The 18,844-nt window shown below is 43.8% G+C and overlaps 1 protein-coding gene across 10 annotated transcripts in view; it reads right to left on the bottom strand.

Moving 5' to 3' along the window:
* LOC129823064 (receptor-type tyrosine-protein phosphatase mu-like) overlaps positions 1 to 18,844 on the bottom strand; it is a 317,242-nt gene that overhangs the window by 22,447 nt on the left and 275,951 nt on the right. For all 10 annotated transcript variants that reach the window (XM_055881767.1, XM_055881768.1, XM_055881772.1 and 7 more), the window contains 5 exons: positions 15,560 to 15,596; positions 10,678 to 10,775; positions 5,407 to 5,523; positions 4,440 to 4,594; positions 3,400 to 3,535 (listed from right to left, as the gene is read on the bottom strand). In XM_055881767.1, the coding sequence (XP_055737742.1) occupies positions 3,400 to 3,535; positions 4,440 to 4,594; positions 5,407 to 5,523; positions 10,678 to 10,775; positions 15,560 to 15,596 (543 nt within the window). The remainder of the gene's footprint in view (positions 1 to 3,399; positions 3,536 to 4,439; positions 4,595 to 5,406; positions 5,524 to 10,677; positions 10,776 to 15,559; positions 15,597 to 18,844) is intronic.

Genomic DNA, 18,844 nt, shown 5'->3' with positions numbered 1-18,844 from the left:
TATATACACAAAACAAGTAGGAAACAGACATATACCAATACTACCGAGGATTATATACACAAAACAAGTAGGAAACAGACATATACCAATACTACCGAGGATTATATACACAAAACAAGTAGGAAACAGACATATACCAATACTACCGAGGATTATATACACAAAACAAGTAGGAAACAGACATATACCAATACTACCGAGGATTATATACACAAAACAAGTAGGAAACAGACATATACCAATACTACCGAGGATTATATACACAAAACAAGTAGGAAACAGACATATACCAATACTACCGAGGATTATATACACAAAACAAGTAGGAAACAGACATATACCAATACTACCGTGGATTATGTACACAAACCAAGTAGGAAACAGACATATACCAATACTACCGTGGATTATATACACAAAACAAGTAGGAAACAGACATATACCAATACTACCAGGGATTATATACACAAAACAAGTAGGAAACAGACATATACCAATACTACCGCGGATTATATACACAAAACAAGTAGGAAACAGACATATACCAATACTACAGAGGATTATATACACAAAACAAGTAGGAAACAGACATATACCAATATTACCGAGGATTATATACACAAAACAAGTAGGAAACAGACATATACCAACACTACCGAGAATTATATACACAAATCAAGTAGGAAACAGACATATACCAATACTACCGAGGATTATACACACAAAACAAGTAGGAAACAGACATATACCAATACTACCGAGGATTATATACACAAACCAAGTAGGAAACAAACATATACCAATACTACCGAGGATTATATACACAAACCAAGTAGGAAACAGACATATACCAATACTACCGAGGATTATATACACAAACCAAGTAGGATACCAGACATATACCAATACTACCGAGAATTATATACACAAAACAAGTAGGAAATAGACATATACCAATACTACCGAGAATTATATACACAAAACAAGTAGGAAACAGACATATACCAATACTACCGAGGATTATACACACAAAACAAGTAGGAAACAGACATATACCAATAATACCGAGGATTATATACACAAACCAAATAGGAAACAGACATATACCAATACTACCGAGGATTATATACACAAACCAAGTAGGAAACAGACATATACCAATACTACCGAGGATTATATACACAAACCAAGTAGGAAACAGACATATACCAATACTACCGAGGATTATATACACAAACCAAGTAGGAAACAGACATATACCAATACTACCGCGGATTATATTTAAAAAACAAGTAGGAAACAGACATATACCAATACTACCGCAGATTATATACACAAAACAAGTAGCAAACAGACATATACCAATTCTACCGAGGATTATATACACAAACCAAGTAGGAAACAGACATATACCAATACTACCGCGGATTATATACACAAACCAAGTAGGAAACAGACATATACCAATACTACCGTGGATTATATTCACAAAACAAGTAGGAAACAGACATATACCAATACTACCGAGGATTATATACACAAAACAAGTAGGAAACAGACATATACCAATACTACTGAGGATTATATACACAAACCAAGTAGGAAACAAACATATACCAATACTACCGAGGATTATATACACAAACCAAGTAGGATACCAGACATATACCAATACTACCGAGAATTATATACACAAAACAAGTAGGAAATAGACATATACCAATACTACCGAGAATTATATACACAAAACAAGTAGGAAACAGACATATACCAATACTACCGAGGATTATACACACAAAACAAGTAGGAAACAGACATATACCAATAATACCGAGGATTATATACACAAACCAAGTAGGAAACAGACATATACCAATACTACCGAGGATTATATACACAAACCAAGTAGGAAACAGACATATACCAATACTACCGAGGATTATATACACAAACCAAGTAGGAAACAGACATATACCAATACTACCGAGGATTATATACACAAACCAAGTAGGAAACAGACATATACCAATACTACCGCGGATTATATTTAAAAAACAAGTAGGAAACAGACATATACCAATACTACCGCAGATTATATACACAAAACAAGTAGCAAACAGACATATACCAATTCTACCGAGGATTATATACACAAACCAAGTAGGAAACAGACATATACCAATACTACCGCGGATTATATACACAAACCAAGTAGGAAACAGACATATACCAATACTACCGTGGATTATATTCACAAAACAAGTAGGAAACAGACATATACCAATACTACCGAGGATTATATACACAAAACAAGTAGGAAACAGACATATACCAATACTACCGAGGATTATATACACAAAACAAGTAGGAAACAGACGTATACCAATACTACCGAGGATTATATACACAAAACAAGTAGGAAACAGACATATACCAATATTACCGAGGATTATATACACAAAACAAGTAGGAAACAGACATATACCAATACTACCGAGAATTATATACACAAAACAAGTAGGAAACAGACATATACCAATACTACCGAGGATTATACACACAAAACAAGTAGGAAACAGACATATACCAATACTACCGAGGATTATATACACAAACCAAGTAGGAAACAAACATATACCAATACTACCGAGGATTATATACACAAACCAAGTAGGAAACAGACATATACCAATACTACCGAGGATTATATACACAAACCAAGTAGGAAACAGACATATACCAATACTACCGAGGATTATATACACAAACCAAGTAGGAAACAGACATATACCAATACCACCGCGGATTATATTTAAAAAACAAGTAGGAAACAGACATATACCAATACTACCGCAGATTATATACACAAAACAAGTAGCAAACAGACATATACCAATTCTACCGAGGATTATATACACAAACCAAGTAGGAAACAGACATATACCAATACTACCGCGGATTATATACACAAAACAAGTAGAAAACAGACATATACCAATACTACCGCGGATTATATTCACAAAACAAGTAGGAAACAGACGTATACCAATACTACCGAGGATTATATACACAAACCAAGTAGGAAACAGACATATACCAATACTACCGAGGATTATATACACAAACCAAGTAGGAAACAGACATATACCAATACTACCGAGGATTATATACACAAACCAAGTAGGAAACAGACATATACCAATACTACCAGGGATTATATACACAAAACAAGTAGGAAACAGACATATACCAATACTACCGAGGATTATATACACAAAACAAGTAGGAAACAGACATATACCAATACTACCGAGGATTATATACACAAACAAGTAAAAAGGCTGGTTTCCATTTTGGTCCTGTGTGTTTGGGTTCAAGCGAGGACAATGTCATTCTTACCTCTGTCTGGACCATGTTAACCCTTCGTGAGCGCAGCTCTCTCACACAGTTGTAGATGTCGACCACACCCTCTCTCTCCGCCATGTCGAGCATGATGTCAATCACGATGAAACAGCCAGTCCTGCCCGCCCCTGCACTGAGAACACAGACACAGCCACACAGCGTGAGAACCAAAGCACATGTGGGAACACTCTTTATAGCAAAGCCCTGGTTGCCAAAATATCTGGGACTATTTGTATGGAAAACATCAGGGCAAGACTTGCATGAGAGTCTAAACAGTTACGGGTGTGACAGACAATAGCAGCTCCACTTTATTTAGTGTGGCTGTTGACTTTGTATTAGTATCCATTAGCTATGTCTTTCTGAGTCATACCAAATGGAGGGGGGAGCAAAAGAGACAGAAAGAGGAACAGCTCTATCCAGCGAAACAACCAGTTATCCAGCCAACCGGTCAGCCAGCCAACCAACCAACCAGTTAACCAGCCAACCGGTCAGCCAGCCAACCAGTTAGCCAGCCAACCGGTCAGCCAGCCAACCAGTTAGCCAGCCGGCCAGCCAGCCAGCCAACCAGTTAGCCATCCAGCCAACCAGTTAGCCAGCCAACCAGTTAGCCAGCCAGCCAGCCAACCAGTTAGCCAGCCAGCCAGCCAACCAACCGGTTAGCCAGCCAACCAGCCAACCAGTTAGCCAGCCAACCAGTTAGCCAGCCAACCAACCAACCAGTTAGCCAGCCAGCCAACCAGTTAGCCAGCCAGCCAACCAGTTAGCCAGCCAACCAACCAGTTAGCCAGCCAACCAACCAGTTAGCCAGCCAACCAACCAGTTAGCCAACCAACCAGCCAGCCAACCAGTTAACCAACCAGCCAGCCAACCAGTTAACCAGCCAGCCAGCCAGCCAACCAGCCAGCCAACCCAGTTAACCAGTTAACCAGCCAACCAACCAGTTAACCAGCCAGCAAACCAACCAACCAGCCAGCCAACCAACCAGTTAACCATCCAACCAGCCAGCCAGCCAGAGTGAGTGTGTGAGTCTGTCTGACCTGCAGTGGACCACCATGGGCCCGGCATTGGCAGGGGTCTTGGACTTCACCCTGCGTACGAAGCCCAGCAGGCCGGTGGTGTGGTAGGGGACCCCGTGGTCTGGCCAGCCAGTGAAGTGGAACTGACGGATCTCCCGGATCTCATGGGCTCCCCTCTGGAGAGACAAGACAAAACATAGTCGAATACTTCATTTGGATTCACAAGTAACAAACTGTTGAGAGGTCTTGTTGTGACACACACCAGGCATGCACACCGAGGGTGGCTAACAATGAGGACTGCAGCTGAGGTCTACCCACTCCCCAAACAGACCCATCTCTCTCCTATCTCCCTCTCTCCCCCTAAGCAGCATTTTGATCTTGTTCTTGAGCAGAACAGGGAGACAGGGACACTGATGACAAAGCCCATCTCTGGGGGGGATTGAAACAGGAGAAGAACAGCTGGAGAACAGTGATGATTCACACACACAGCGAGCAGGCTGAATACAGACGGCAGGGCGGACACCTGTCAGAGCCTTGCGCATGCACGCTACACACACACACACACACACACACACACACACACACACACACACACACACACACACACACACACACACACACACACACACACACACACACACACACACACACACACACACACACAACCCCCAGGGGAAATATTCACAGCTCAGGGGAATAGAAGTGGAAAGGCCTGGTAGCAGCCTGGAGTACAGTAGGATGATAAACACTAAAAATGGTTACAGACAGTCATTCTTAAAGACAGATGGGCCTATTACGGAGGACGCCACTATGAACACTCAGTAAAGTAGTTGGTAGCTGGGCGTTGCCTAGGTGGGTGCAAGGAGTAAGACACCGCCGGTACAATGTGACGATCTGTCAAACCTAGGCATAATACATGCTAAACACTACACTATAATACAATGCAATGATTGACTTCCACTATCATGATCAAGTGGAGTGTCCCTACCTTTTCCACAGCGAAGGTCCTGATGACGTACTCTGACAGCAGCTGTGTCTCGATGAGGGTCACCTTCATGTCCCTGTAGATTTCAGTGTCGTCAGGCCAGTACTTACAGCACTTCACCTGAGGGGACCGAGGGGACACAGGGTGTAATGGGATGACCTGACCGCAGTAGAGGCTTGTCAACAACCTCTGTCCACAATACACACACGCTCCAGCATGCACGCCCATGGTGAAAGAACTGTTCCTTCAAGGTGGAAACCTGCCTGAGATGTTCTTGGGATGAGTGTATGCATGCTACTGAAGGAAGGTGTCTACCGTGTACGTTGTTTGATAAGGTGCTGTTGTCAGTCAACTTAACCGTCTTATACTCGTTCTTCTTTAAGTTTCACAACATAATTATGCTCTCAGTGAATTCTGGGCAACCTAGAGGACTAATGTTGAAAATACAAAACAGACGTCCCAATGCTTTTAGAGAACAACCACTTGTGGTGTGTGTCTGAAATGGCATCCTATTCCCTGTATAGTGCACTACTTTTGACAGCATATTCTCTGTATAGTGCACTACATTTGGCACCCTATTCTCTGTATGGTGCACTACTTTTGGCACCCTATTCCCTGTATAGTGCACTACATTTGACACCATATTCCCTGTATAGTGCACTACTTTTGGCAGCATATTCTCTGTATAGTGCACTACTTTGGCCCTGGCCAGAAGCAGTGTAATACAAAGGGAAAAGTGTACCATTTGAGATGCAACCAGTGAGTAACATCTTGACGGTGTCTCAGATGGCGGCAGGCAGACAGCCCTCCTCTGTGTTTGGGCAGGTGCTCAATGTCCCCGCTCTAATTACCCATACTGCACCACTGGGCTCTTTCTTCATTAAGAGGTTGGGAACTCTAAGGGGACACTAGAAGTCGCACAGTGCAGATTCTGTGATAGCGCCACCTCACTTATCTGGCCCATCCTACACAGCAAGAGGCTTATTGTCTCTATTATATACAGTAGTACAGTTACTTCAGAATTCACCATTGATCATTTAAAACCAGCTCAACCCTTTGTTTCTTTTTCATATTGATACACTGTCATGATATTATATTGATATATAATAATATATTGATATATATTGATACACTGTCTTTTATTTAATTTTTCTGACACTATCCCTCCTTCTCCCTCCCTCTGTCCTCTCCTCTGTCACCAGCCTCATCTTCTCTCTCCTCTTCTCCCTCCCTCCCCTGTCACCAGCCTCCTCTTCTCCCTCCCTCCCTCCCTCACTCGATTCCCTCACTCACTCCCTCCGTCCTCTCCTCTGTCACCAGCCTCATCTTCTCTCTCCTCTTCTCCCTCCCTCCCCTGTCACCAGCCTCCTCTTCTCCCTCCCTCCCTCCCTCACTCGATTCCCTCACTCACTCCCTCCGTCCTCTCCTCTGTCACCAGCCTCATCTTCTCTCTCCTCTTCTCCCTCCCTCCCCTGTCACCAGCCTCCTCTTCTCCCTCACTCACTCCCTCCGTCCTCTCCTCTGTCACCAGCCTCATCTTCTCTCTCCTCTTCTCCCTCCCTCCCCTGTCACCAGCCTCCTCTTCTCCCTCACTCACTCCCTCCGTCATCTCCTCTGTCACCAGCCTCATCTTCTCTCTCCTCTTCTCCCTCCCTCACTCACTCCCTCCGTCCTCTCCTGTCACCAGCCCCATCTCTCTCCCCTTCTCCCTCCCTAACTCTCTGTTCCCTCACTCACTCACTCCCTCCCTCCCTCCGTACTCTCCTCTCCTGTCACCAGCCTCATCTTCTCACTCTCTGGATCATCCTTATCCTCTGCATTTCTCCTCATCTTCATCTGTCTCTGTCGTCTGTTCCCTCCCTCCCTGATACTGTAATTATTCTAATTGGTGATATAATTGTGTTTTAATGTATATTTTTTCCCGGTAGCTCCACCTTAGTTATTGTCGCTGGTTGCTTCTCTGGAGAGGACCAGAAAGAACTGTTTAACTGCGATAAGGATATCTGTTTTCTTAAATGGCGGTGGCACTGGGAAATGTTTTTCTTTCGGTCTTTTGTGACAGTGTTGATCATGGAGAGAGTGATACAGCATAATACGATGAGTGCCCCCCCACACACCACACACACACCCTACTTTTCCTCACTCACACATTAGCAAGTTACTTGTTTGTTTCAGTACGATGGGAGCACCATTGAGATAAACAATTTTAATGGTTTGTTTTGAGCATTTTTATTGAATTTTTTATTTCACCTTTATTTAACCAGATAGACCAGTTGAAAGCAAGCATGATCGATTGTAATACATGGTTTATGATGGTACTGTAGTTTTGTATAGCATGTCTCTACAGTACTGGGCTGCTCAAATTACATTTAGTTTGAATAGTTCTCCATTCAGGTCATGGAAGCCATTTTCTTAAGTAGGTGGCATGAATATGCTTCCACAGGCCCTCATCAGCTCCTATTACACACTGTTTCCTGGTATAGCCTTTGAGGGGAATCTCAACGTCGTTGGAGACCATTTTAAGATGATCCTATACGTTTCCTATTCAAGGACTCATAACTAGTGGTAGAATTTCATATCTCTGTGTCCATTGGCTTTTATTCTTGTCAGAAGCACAGATGGGAGCTTAAAAAAATGCCAATCTATGAGAACTATGTGGAACTCTAACCATGATCCCACTAGTTTCCTTATTCCTACCAGAGACAGCACACAGACTAACACGGCTTGCTCTTAATACTGCTGCTTTGGTTTCTTTTTAGTGTCGTGACAGGCTTTCTTAGGAGTTTCCTTAGAGGCCCCACACTGAGTAAGCATGTGAGGACCTCAGGGCATAGCAGGCGACTGTTCTGAGAGGAAGTGGGATGACGTAGATGATCTGTGATACGAGAGGTTCAACAGGGTAATATGGAGCACCATTTTTGGTCACCGAGTGTCACATAGTCTATTTATGTTTTAAGGTTCACACTAAAAGACTGGGAGGATGACATGGTAATACGATTAGCTATCTATCCGTATCTTACTTGACACCCCGCCGCCATATGACAGGGTAAATAAAGTGTGGGGGATCCCTGTGGAGCTGACTGTAGCTTCAGCCCTGATTATCAGTGAAATGAGGTTTGGGTATCCAGTGACACTATCAAAATAAACAGTATGGAGCTCAAGTCCAGATCCTCCAGCCTCTCAGATCTCCCTGACACTGCTGCTAACTAATCTCTGAGGAGCACTGTTTAGATTAAGTCTTGGTTGAAATATCCTATTTAACCATTAACCCTGACTATGTCGGACGGCTATGATGCGATATGCTTTGGGTGGCAGCCTGCTTTGGGTGCGTGGCTGCCTGCTTTGGGTGCGTGGCTGCCTGCTTTGGGTGCGTGGCTGCCTGCTTTGGGTGCGTGGCTGCCTGCTTTGGGTGCGTGGCTGCCTGCTTTGGGTGCGTGGCTGCCTGCGCCAGTCACAAACACATTATCTGGGGTTGTGTTATTTTCTCCGTCATCCCTCTACCCCGCAGTCCAAAAGAGAAGTAAAAACAGAAAAGAGTCTGGATCGAAATCAAAACTAAACAGCTTGGCATGAAAGCGAGCGACAGGAGCCTGGGAGAAGGGATTTCCCAGAGTTCATCAGCGGTGAAGCAGCCTAGCAGATGGTGATGGCCGTGGAGCGAGTGGTTTTTATTATTATGGTGGAAGAGACTAACACTGTGCTCCCTGCCTGCCTCCCTTCCCCTAGCCTTCCTGCCTTCCGTCGGCCCACTGAAGGGGTCTGGAGAGTGGAGACTCAACAGGGGGTGAGATGGGATGGCCAGGGCTGAGGGGTTAAAACAATAGCACCAGGTGGTGGCTCTGCTCGGTGGTGGGAGGATTCAAACCCTTGGCTAACTCTCTGGGGACATGCATCACGGATCCTCTTTTGCTGATGCGGGTGTTGGGGCTCTTAAACGAGCCACAGACAGGTTAGGCATGTCCTCTCTGTCAGTGTGTGTGTGTGGTGTTATAGGTTTGACCGCGTTAGAGAGATTATTCGACTAACAGGTCAGATCACTCTCTGATCACGCCTCTCAAGGCTTAAACACTTGTTGATAGGATTGAACAAAGGTCTGCATCCACACGGGACATTGCCTAGAGTTTCCAGTGGATATAAAATATCAGGCCCAGGGTTTCTGTAATCCCCTAGCTGGAATAATGTCAGGCCCAGGGTTTCTGTAATCCTCTAACTGGAATAATGTCAGGCCCAGGGTTTCTGTAATCCCCTAACTGGAATAATGTCAGGCTCAGGGTTTCTGTAATCCCCTAGCTGGAATAATGTCAGGCCCAGGGTTTCTGTAATCCCCTAGCTGGAATAATGTCAGGCCCAGGGTTTCTGTAATCCCCTAACTGGAATAATGTCAGGCCCAGGGTTTCTGTAATCCCCTAGCTGGAATAATGTCAGGCCCAGGGTTTCTGTAATCCCCTAACTGGAATAATGTCAGGCTCAGGGTTTCTGTAATCCCCTAACTGGAATAATGTCAGGCCCAGGGTTTCTGTAATCCCCTAGCTGGAATAATGTCAGGCTCAGGGTTTCTGTAATCCCCTAGCTGGAATAATGTCAGGCTCAGGGTTTCTGTAATCCCCTAGCTGGAATAATGTCAGGCCCAGGGTTTCTGTAATCCCCTAGCTGGAATAATGTCAGGCCCAGGGTTTCTGTAATCCCCTAGCTGGAATAATGTCAGGCCCAGGGTTTCTGTAATCCCCTAGTTGGAATAATGTCAGGCTCAGGGTTTCTGTAATCCCCTAGCTGGAATAGTGTCAGGCCCAGGGTTTCTGTAATCCCCTAGCTGGAATAATATCAGGCCCAGGGTTTCTGTAATCCCCTAGTTGGAATAATATCAGGCCCAGGGTTTCTGTAATCCCCTAACTGGAATAATGTCAGGCTCAGGGTTTCTGTAATCCCCTAGCTGGAATAATGTCAGGCTCAGGGTTTCTGTAATCCCCTAGTTGGAATAATGTCAGGCACAGGGTTTCTGTAATCCCCTAGCTGGAATAATGTCAGGCCCAGGGTTTCTGTAATCCCCTAGCTGGAATAATGTCAGGCCCAGGGTTTCTGTAATCCCCTAGTTGGAATAGTGTCAGGCCCAGGGTTTCTGTAATCCCCTAGCTGGAATAATGTCAGGCTCAGGGTTTCTGTAATCCCCTAGCTGGAATATGGCCATTTGGTTTCTTTAATTTCTTTACTGTCTGAATCAACAAAAATGTACCAGTACTGAGTGTGTGTGTGTGGCTGGGGTCTCATGGTACTCACCCTTCCCACCTCCACCAGGTTGGTCACCATGACAATAGTTGCCGTGTTCTCCTGCCACACCATCCTCCAGAAGTCGTAGACAGTCTCCTGCATGGGCCCTGAGAGAAAGAGAACAGGAGGGAGAGGTTGAGTGTACGTGAAGCCCTTTGTGATCATACTGATAGCAATGTTATCAATGTTATCTACAGTGCCTTCAGAAAGTATTCAAACCCCCTTTTCCACATTTTGTTGTGTTGCAAAGTGCGATGTTTTATGTTATTGTCCTGCTGAAAGGTGGATTTTTCTCCCTAGTCTTTGCCGATGACAAGCATATCCATAACATAATAGAGCTTGAAAAAATGAAGAATCGTATTCAGTGATGTGTTGGATTTACCTCAAACATAATGACAATGCTTTGTATTCATTTCTTTGCAGTTATATTTTGGTGCTTTATTGAAAACAGGATGCATTTTTTTAAATTCTGTATAGGCTTCCTTATTTTCACTCTGCCATTTAAGGTAGTAACTACAACATTGATCCATCGTCGATTTTCTCCTATCACAGCTAATTAAACTAACTGTTTTATAGTCATCATTGGCCTCATGGTGAAATCCCTGAGCGGTTTCCTTCCGTCCCATTGACACACCATCCAAAGTGTAATTAATAACTTCACCATGCTCAAAGGGATATTCAGTGGAAGAGTTTTTTTTTTTTTTACCCATCTACCAATGGGTGCCCTTATTTGTGAGGCATTGGAAAACCTCCCAGGTCTTTGTGGTTGAATCAGTGTTTGAAATGCACTCCTCAATTGAGGGACCTTACAGATAATTGTATGTGTGGGGAACAGAGATGAGGTAGTCATTCAAAAATCATGTTAAACACTATTATTGCACACAGAGGGAGTCAATGCAACTTGTGACTTGTTAAGCACAGTTTTTACTCCTAAACTTATTTAGGCTTGTCATAACAAAGGGGTTGAATACTTATTGACTCAAGACATTTCAGCTTTTCCTTTTTAATTAATTATTAATCATTTCAAAAAACATAATTCCACTTTGACATTATGGGGTATTGTGTGTAGGCCAATAACCCAACATCTCAATTTAATCCATTTTAAATTCAGGCTGTAAAATCAAAATGTGTGAAAAGTCAAGGGATGTGAATACCTTCTGAAGGCACTATGATATCAATGTTATCAATGACACCAACGCAAGTGGTTTTTTCCACTCAAGTATTGTCAATATTGTTGTCAGACCTGCAACTCATTTGTCTGTCTCATCACCCACGTCTTAGACCAGGTTACTGTCATACTGATTTGATGCTCATCACATCCCTTACATTTGTCCATTGGTTGCTTTCTGAGCATGAAAAGTACACAGGTTCAGCTGATTAACACCTTGTTTTTCCCAGTTGAACCTGATCAAAACAGAACACAGGCGCTGTGTGCCTGTGCATTCTGATCACTGTTGACAGGGGAATCAACTAATGCCTGGATCTAAGTTCACGCACACACAGACACACACGCCAACACAAGCTGAATGACAAGGTAGGGGGATAGCAGTATGCACACACTCTCAATTAACTCCTACACACTTTAATGTGGGCCGTGTTTCAGATTGCGCCGAGCAATGAAGGATCCCTGCAAGGAAGAATTACTCATTTAATTAATTCAAATAAACATTATTTTTAATTAACTGGCAAATGTGAAAAATGACTTTTGACGAGCTAATTAGCTCCTGCAAATCTGTGTGTGTGTTCTCGAGAGCTGCGACGCGTGTACCTCCAGCCATGGCAAACTGCGTCCAAGAGCTAAACCACACACACACATAGCTCACTGCAGATGTTCCATATTCATGCTCAAACAAACAGCCGCATTACCAAATACTTGTGTCGCTCGAGAATCCTCCTGGTGTGACATTGCCGGGTGCCTCTAGTGCGAGCAAGCCACTTTTCTCATTAGCGATGCCAGGCTCCATGTTCTCCTGGTATTCATGACCATCTCTCCTAGGAACAAGAGCTTTGTGTGTCAGGCCAATACACTCCCTGTTCTCCTCTGCCCGCCTTTGCACCTCCTGATAGCATCACCAGCCTATGCTCCTTTTTTTGCTTCTTTACTATAAACTTACTATCTTTAAGGCAGATTTAGTTCAATCGAGGTTTGGATTCAATTCGATATTTCTGAATGTAATTCAATTCGACCCATGAACTGACATTTGAATTGGCTACACCCCACAGGAAGCACAATTTGAATTGGAATTAATTTCAAAACAATTCAAAGAGACATGAAACATATTTGTCAAAGTCTTATTCCTTTGACAAATATTTTGCCAAAAGCATCTGACACCTCGTACTAAAGAAATACAGATACCATTTCAAGTATTAGCTTGATTATTACTCACAGTGTCAAATAGTCATTCGTTAGTATTTTTGTCATGAGAAGAGGTTCCATTCTGGAGTGTTTGATCTAACACATACTTGGATATGCATTGTTGTTTAATATGTATTTGTAGGTGAATTAGGAGTTATTATAGACAGAATGCAAAAAGACCTCTATAATTATTTTAAAAATAGTTTTAGTAGAATTGAGTTTTGAAAATTAAACTTTTCAACAGGTATTGGTAACCATACTCGATGATGATGGAATAAATTATCCATTTGAATTTCAATGAATTTCACTGAATTCTACTTATTTTCATTCAAATTAAATACAAATTATGCTTCCTGTAGGGTGTGCCTAATTAAAAAAATATATATATTGGAATTTAAGACAAAATTCACAACTCAATTCAGAATTGACATCAACAGTGGTTCAATCAGTGGTTCAACCGTGGTTCAACCAGAACAGTGGGTTGTCTTACAGTTCCTCATCGACTCAGGGATAGGAATGTTTTTCTCTCTGAGAAAGTAGTGATGATATGCAGATGATATGATAAATGCCCAGTGCACAGCCTATTCCTGGAGGATTGATCTCCCAACTCTTTCCATCTAAGAGCGCTATGCTGGTACTCTCCCCTTCCCTCCCCCCTCCCTCCTCCCCCCTTATGCAGATACTTTGTGAACTTGCAGGACACTTGCCGACCAAAACAGTAATCTGTGTTGACACGGCGTTAAGAGCGTGTGGCGAAAGAAAATCTCGGCGGAGAAGAGAAGCAGAGCGGCTGGTGTCGTCGTCTGGGAGAAGAAAAAGTGACATAATTTTACAGATACAGTAAATGGCCGAGCGCAGCAGAGGGTGAAGTTAAGTCAGGCAATTAGATGTGGAGAAGAGCTTCTCCCATAGTGCACTGGGGGAATAGGACAAGGAAGCAGGAGAAAAAGCTAAACAAAAGCTCCACAGACAGCCCGAGTGGACAGGCTGTCAAAGGCGAGGCTCTGTCCGTGAGGAGACTGGAATGCTTCTCATCTTGCTACACGGAGAGATACAAACAGACTGCTGGGATTCTTCAGGAGGAAGAGAGACCAGGCTACTTTTTCTCACCTTTTTTTCCCCTAGAAAGAGGAATGTGCAAGGCAGCCAGGGGTTGTGTGAGGGCATAGTTAATGTGTATGTGTCTACTTAAAACATTTGAAAAAGTGTTGGAATATTGATCTGGTAATAAAGGTGATATGTATTGTTTCAATTACATTGTATTAAAAAGGCTAACCGACCAAAAGGGGTGGATGGAGAAAATGCAGCTGCTCGGACAAAGTATATGAACGCCGTTGACTGACAAGCGTCCGATTATTTTCTACTCCATGTATACAGCCATGTTATTTCCTGCTCCCTGTATACAGCCATGTTATTTTCTACTCCCTGTATACAGCCATGTTATTTTCTACTCCCTGTGTACAGCCATGTTATTTTCTACTCCCTGTATACAGCCATGTAATTTTCTACTCCCTGTATACAGCCATGTTATTTTCTACTCCCTGTATACAGCCATGTTATTTTCTACTCCCTGTATACAGCCATGTTATTTTCTACTCCCTGTATACAGCCATGTTATTTTCTACTCCCTGTATACAGCCATGTTATTTTCTACTCCATGTATACAGCCATGTTATTTTCTACTCCCTGTATACAGCCATGTTATTTTCTACTCCCTGTATACAGCCATGTAATTTTCTACTCCCTGTATACAGCCATGTTATTTTCTACTCCATGTATATAGCCATTATTCACTGTGTATTTATTCCTCCTGTCACCATTTCTATTTAAAAAAAAAAAATCTTATCTTTATCTCTGCATTGCTGGAAACAATGTAGTACACAGAGTCACACTACCAAGTCATAGTGGGGGCCGTTTTAGATGCTGGTCGGGTTCAGAGCGGCCAGGAGGGTGGCCGGGGCAGGCCATTATGCCAGGCCAACTAGACCAGACTGCAGAGTCTATTATGTCTCAATGGGCTGCCTTTAGTCGGAGTAAGCATGGAATGGAATTACCTTTGCGCGGCTGGCTGAGGAAACAGGGCCTCCGAGAACTGCACAACAATTAACTATCAATCAGAGAGCCCCTCCAGGGGGCTTGTTGGAAAAGCGGTCCTCTTGCACACAGCCAGCATCTGCCTGCCGGATTAACGCAGTTATAACACACACACCTTTAGACATGCACGTGCATGAATGCGCACACATGGCCTATTCCATTTATTTATTACTGCCCTCTTCCTTTCTCATTCCTCGTTCTCTCTCCACCCCTCCTGCTCACACGGCTGATGACTTGTTTTAAGACGCTACATAACACGGCTTGGAAGGTGGAGAGGAGGTTGGTTAAAGAGAGGGGAGTCCCACAGCTTTTTACTTCCTATATATCCGTGTTGACAGTTCCGATGAGGCCGTCAGTCTGAACAGCAGACGGAAGAGGTGCATATCTGACAACAATACTGAAAATATTCAGACAAGAGAATGCCTATGGTGCTGTTCTTACCTTGGGTAGAGATGTAGTGATTTGGCCTGTGGTAGCCCTGAAATCCGAAAGACAGAGCGAGAGAGAGAAACAAACTTTAAGCACACAGATGTCAGTCAAAAAGGTTTGAACACACAAAGGAATGCAGGATAATGGGCATATTTGTTTACTTGAGTCAAAAAGCAAAACCTGCTTCAGTGAAAACACATTTCAAAAGCAGCAGTGTGGTCTTAAATGACAAAATAATTCAAACCAATTAGAAAGAAAAGGTTGATTCGGCTTCCAGCAACTATAAAGTTAGCGAACACACATGTAAATAAGGATCATGATTTACATAAATGAACTTAAAACCCACACTAACACGCAGTTATATAAACAGTATTGCACTTTTCATGTAGCCTCATTTTTTGGCCAGCTAATAGTCTAACCATCGATCAAGCAAAATGATGTACTAAACATTCAAATCCTGTGTTGCTGCAGGTGTCACGATCGCGTTGACATGAACGAGAGGACCAAGGCGCAACATGATTTGAATACATCTTCTTTTTAATAACAACGACGAAGATGAACACGACACACTTATACAACACTAACGAAAACAACAAACGATCGTGAAAACTTCAAACGTAAGTGCACACACAAACTACTTATGTCGAACTATACATATACACAAACAATGACCCACCAACAACTAAAGCCTATGGCAGCCTTAAATATGGCTCCCAATTAGAGACAACCGAAATCAGCTGTCTCTAATTGAGAACCCATTCCGGCCACCATAGACTTTCCTAGAACTACACCCAACATAGACACAGCTAGACACATACACTCAACACAAAACCATAAACTACAACAAACACCCCCTCTACCATATAATACCCCAAAATACACACATACCCCATGTCACACCCTGACCTAACTAAAATAATAAATAAAACAAATACTACTAAGGCCAGGGCGTGACAGCAGGGTTATTTTGTTGTGACAATAGTGGTCAAATTAACATCCAACACACACGGTTGTACTATTCTTCCAATGCATATTGTGTGATTTATCTTCATAATACGCTCAATCTCCTAGGGATTACTCATTTGTCGAGCATCTTGTATTCTAGCAAGGCCTACCGTACAAAGTGGGAAGCTAAGCGTAAGAGTAAGGAGCCGTTCCCACACGCCACAAAGGGTGAGCCATTGTCTTCATCTGGTCCAGCTCTTAACACCGCCATATTTCATTTACCTCAACTGTAATTAACTTTCTCAATGTGGAATATAAAAGGACTGAATCAAACGGGAAAACTTAATCCCTCTATTCTGATAGGCTGGGCTCTCCGTCTCTCTGGGCTCTGACGGGCTCTCCGTCTCTCTGGGCTCTGACGGGCTCTCCGTCTCTCTGGGCTCTGACGGGCTCTCCGTCTCTCTGGGCTCTGACGGGCTCTCCGTCTCTCTGGGCTCTGACGGGCTCTCCGTCTCTCTGGGCTCTGACGGGCTCTCCGTCTCTCTGGGCTCTGACGGGCTCTCCGTCTCTCTGGGCTCTGACGGGCTCTCCGTCTCTCTGGGCTCTGACGGGCTCTCCGTCTCTCTGGGCTCTGACGGGCTCTCCGTCTCTCTGGGCTCTGACGGGCTCTCCGTCTCTCTGGGCTCTGACGGGCTCTCCGTCTCTCTGGGCTCTGACGGGCTCTCTGCCTCTCTGGGCTCTGTCTCTCTGGGCTCTGTTTGCTGAGTGCACTGTTTAAATGATTTCTTTATATCTTGTCCACCATAAGAGTTGTTTATCCTCTTGCTCTACACACTATCGATGAATTCTCACCGTGGGAGCACACATGGTGAGGAAAATCGACAATAGAGTTAGTTAGCGAGAGGCTATTAGGAGAAGGGTTCATTGACTGGTCACGTATTCTGTGTGATCATCATGGTGGAAGAGAGGTTTCGACGCTCTTCTGAAATTTGACTTCATTGGGATCTGTTGAGTCTGTGCCTAGAAGACAAGCAGCACTCACTAAAGTGCTGCAGAGCTCACTGACTGACTGTGCCACACACAAACACTAGCCTGGTTCCAGATCTGTGCTAATTAGCCAACTTCTATGGTCGTCGTCATGCAAGACAGCACAAACAGATCTTGGACCAGGCTACAGAAACACTCGGGAGGGAGCAGCAAGCCAGACAGAGTCTGAAGGGAGCGGAGAGGTTCAGCGGAGGGAGATAGTGTACATTACATATACAAGTCTTCGGGCCGTGTCCTGATAGGATTCCCTTGGGGGTCAGGCTGTAAGTAGCTTCATCAGCTAACCTGCAAAGCGGCTAGACGAACCGCAGAATGCTAATTCAACACAACACACACAGGACTGGACACAGACACACACGACTGGACACAGACACACACGACTGGACACAGACACACACGACTGGACACAGACACACACGACTGGACACAGACACACACGACTGGACACAGACACACACGACTGGACACAGACACACACGACTGGACACAGACACACACGACTGGACACAGACACACACGACTGGACACAGACACACAGGACTGGACACAGACACACAGGACTGGACACAGACACACAGGACTGGACACAGACACACAGGACTGGACACAGACACACAGGACTGGACACAGACACACAGGACTGGACACAGACACACAGGACTGGACACAGACACACGACTGGACACAGACACACACGACTGGACACAGACACACACGACTGGACACAGACACACACGACTGGACACAGACACACACGACTGGACACAGACACACGACTGGACACAGACACACGACTGGACACACAAACACCCAAAATGTTTCTCTGCTATGTTCTTATGAGTACTGTAAGACTGCTTCTTAGGAAATTGATTTGGTGTGCTGACAATTCCTTATTTCAAATGCAAAATGTCCATTACGTTTCTAGCGACAACATCTTAACAGACGTAACAATAACGTAGCAACAACGTAGCAACAACGTAACAGATGTCACTCTACATAATGTCCTTGTAATCACACCGCCCAGACCCAAACAACAATCACGTATGCAAATAGAAATGGCTCTGGAGAACTTCTGGTTATGAAGAACTATAAGAACAGGCGGTACCCAAGCAAGACAGCGAGGACTAAGATGTTTCCGCTCTAACACTTAGATAGTCCTCTATTGACAATGAGAGCCGCTGCTTTCATAATTATCTCTTTATCGATCTCCGAGCACCTGCACTGCAAATTTACACTCATTTACCTTTGAAGAGGAGGAAGCTAACCCTAATGTTGCTAATGACAAATGAAGGCAAAGCTCAGAGT

This window comes from Salvelinus fontinalis, chromosome 25 (assembly GCF_029448725.1).
Source record: "Salvelinus fontinalis isolate EN_2023a chromosome 25, ASM2944872v1, whole genome shotgun sequence".
Classification (NCBI taxonomy): Eukaryota; Metazoa; Chordata; class Actinopteri; order Salmoniformes; family Salmonidae; genus Salvelinus; species Salvelinus fontinalis.
Note: the sequence above shows the minus strand (reverse complement) of the source record. Positions and strands in the feature narration are given on the sequence as shown.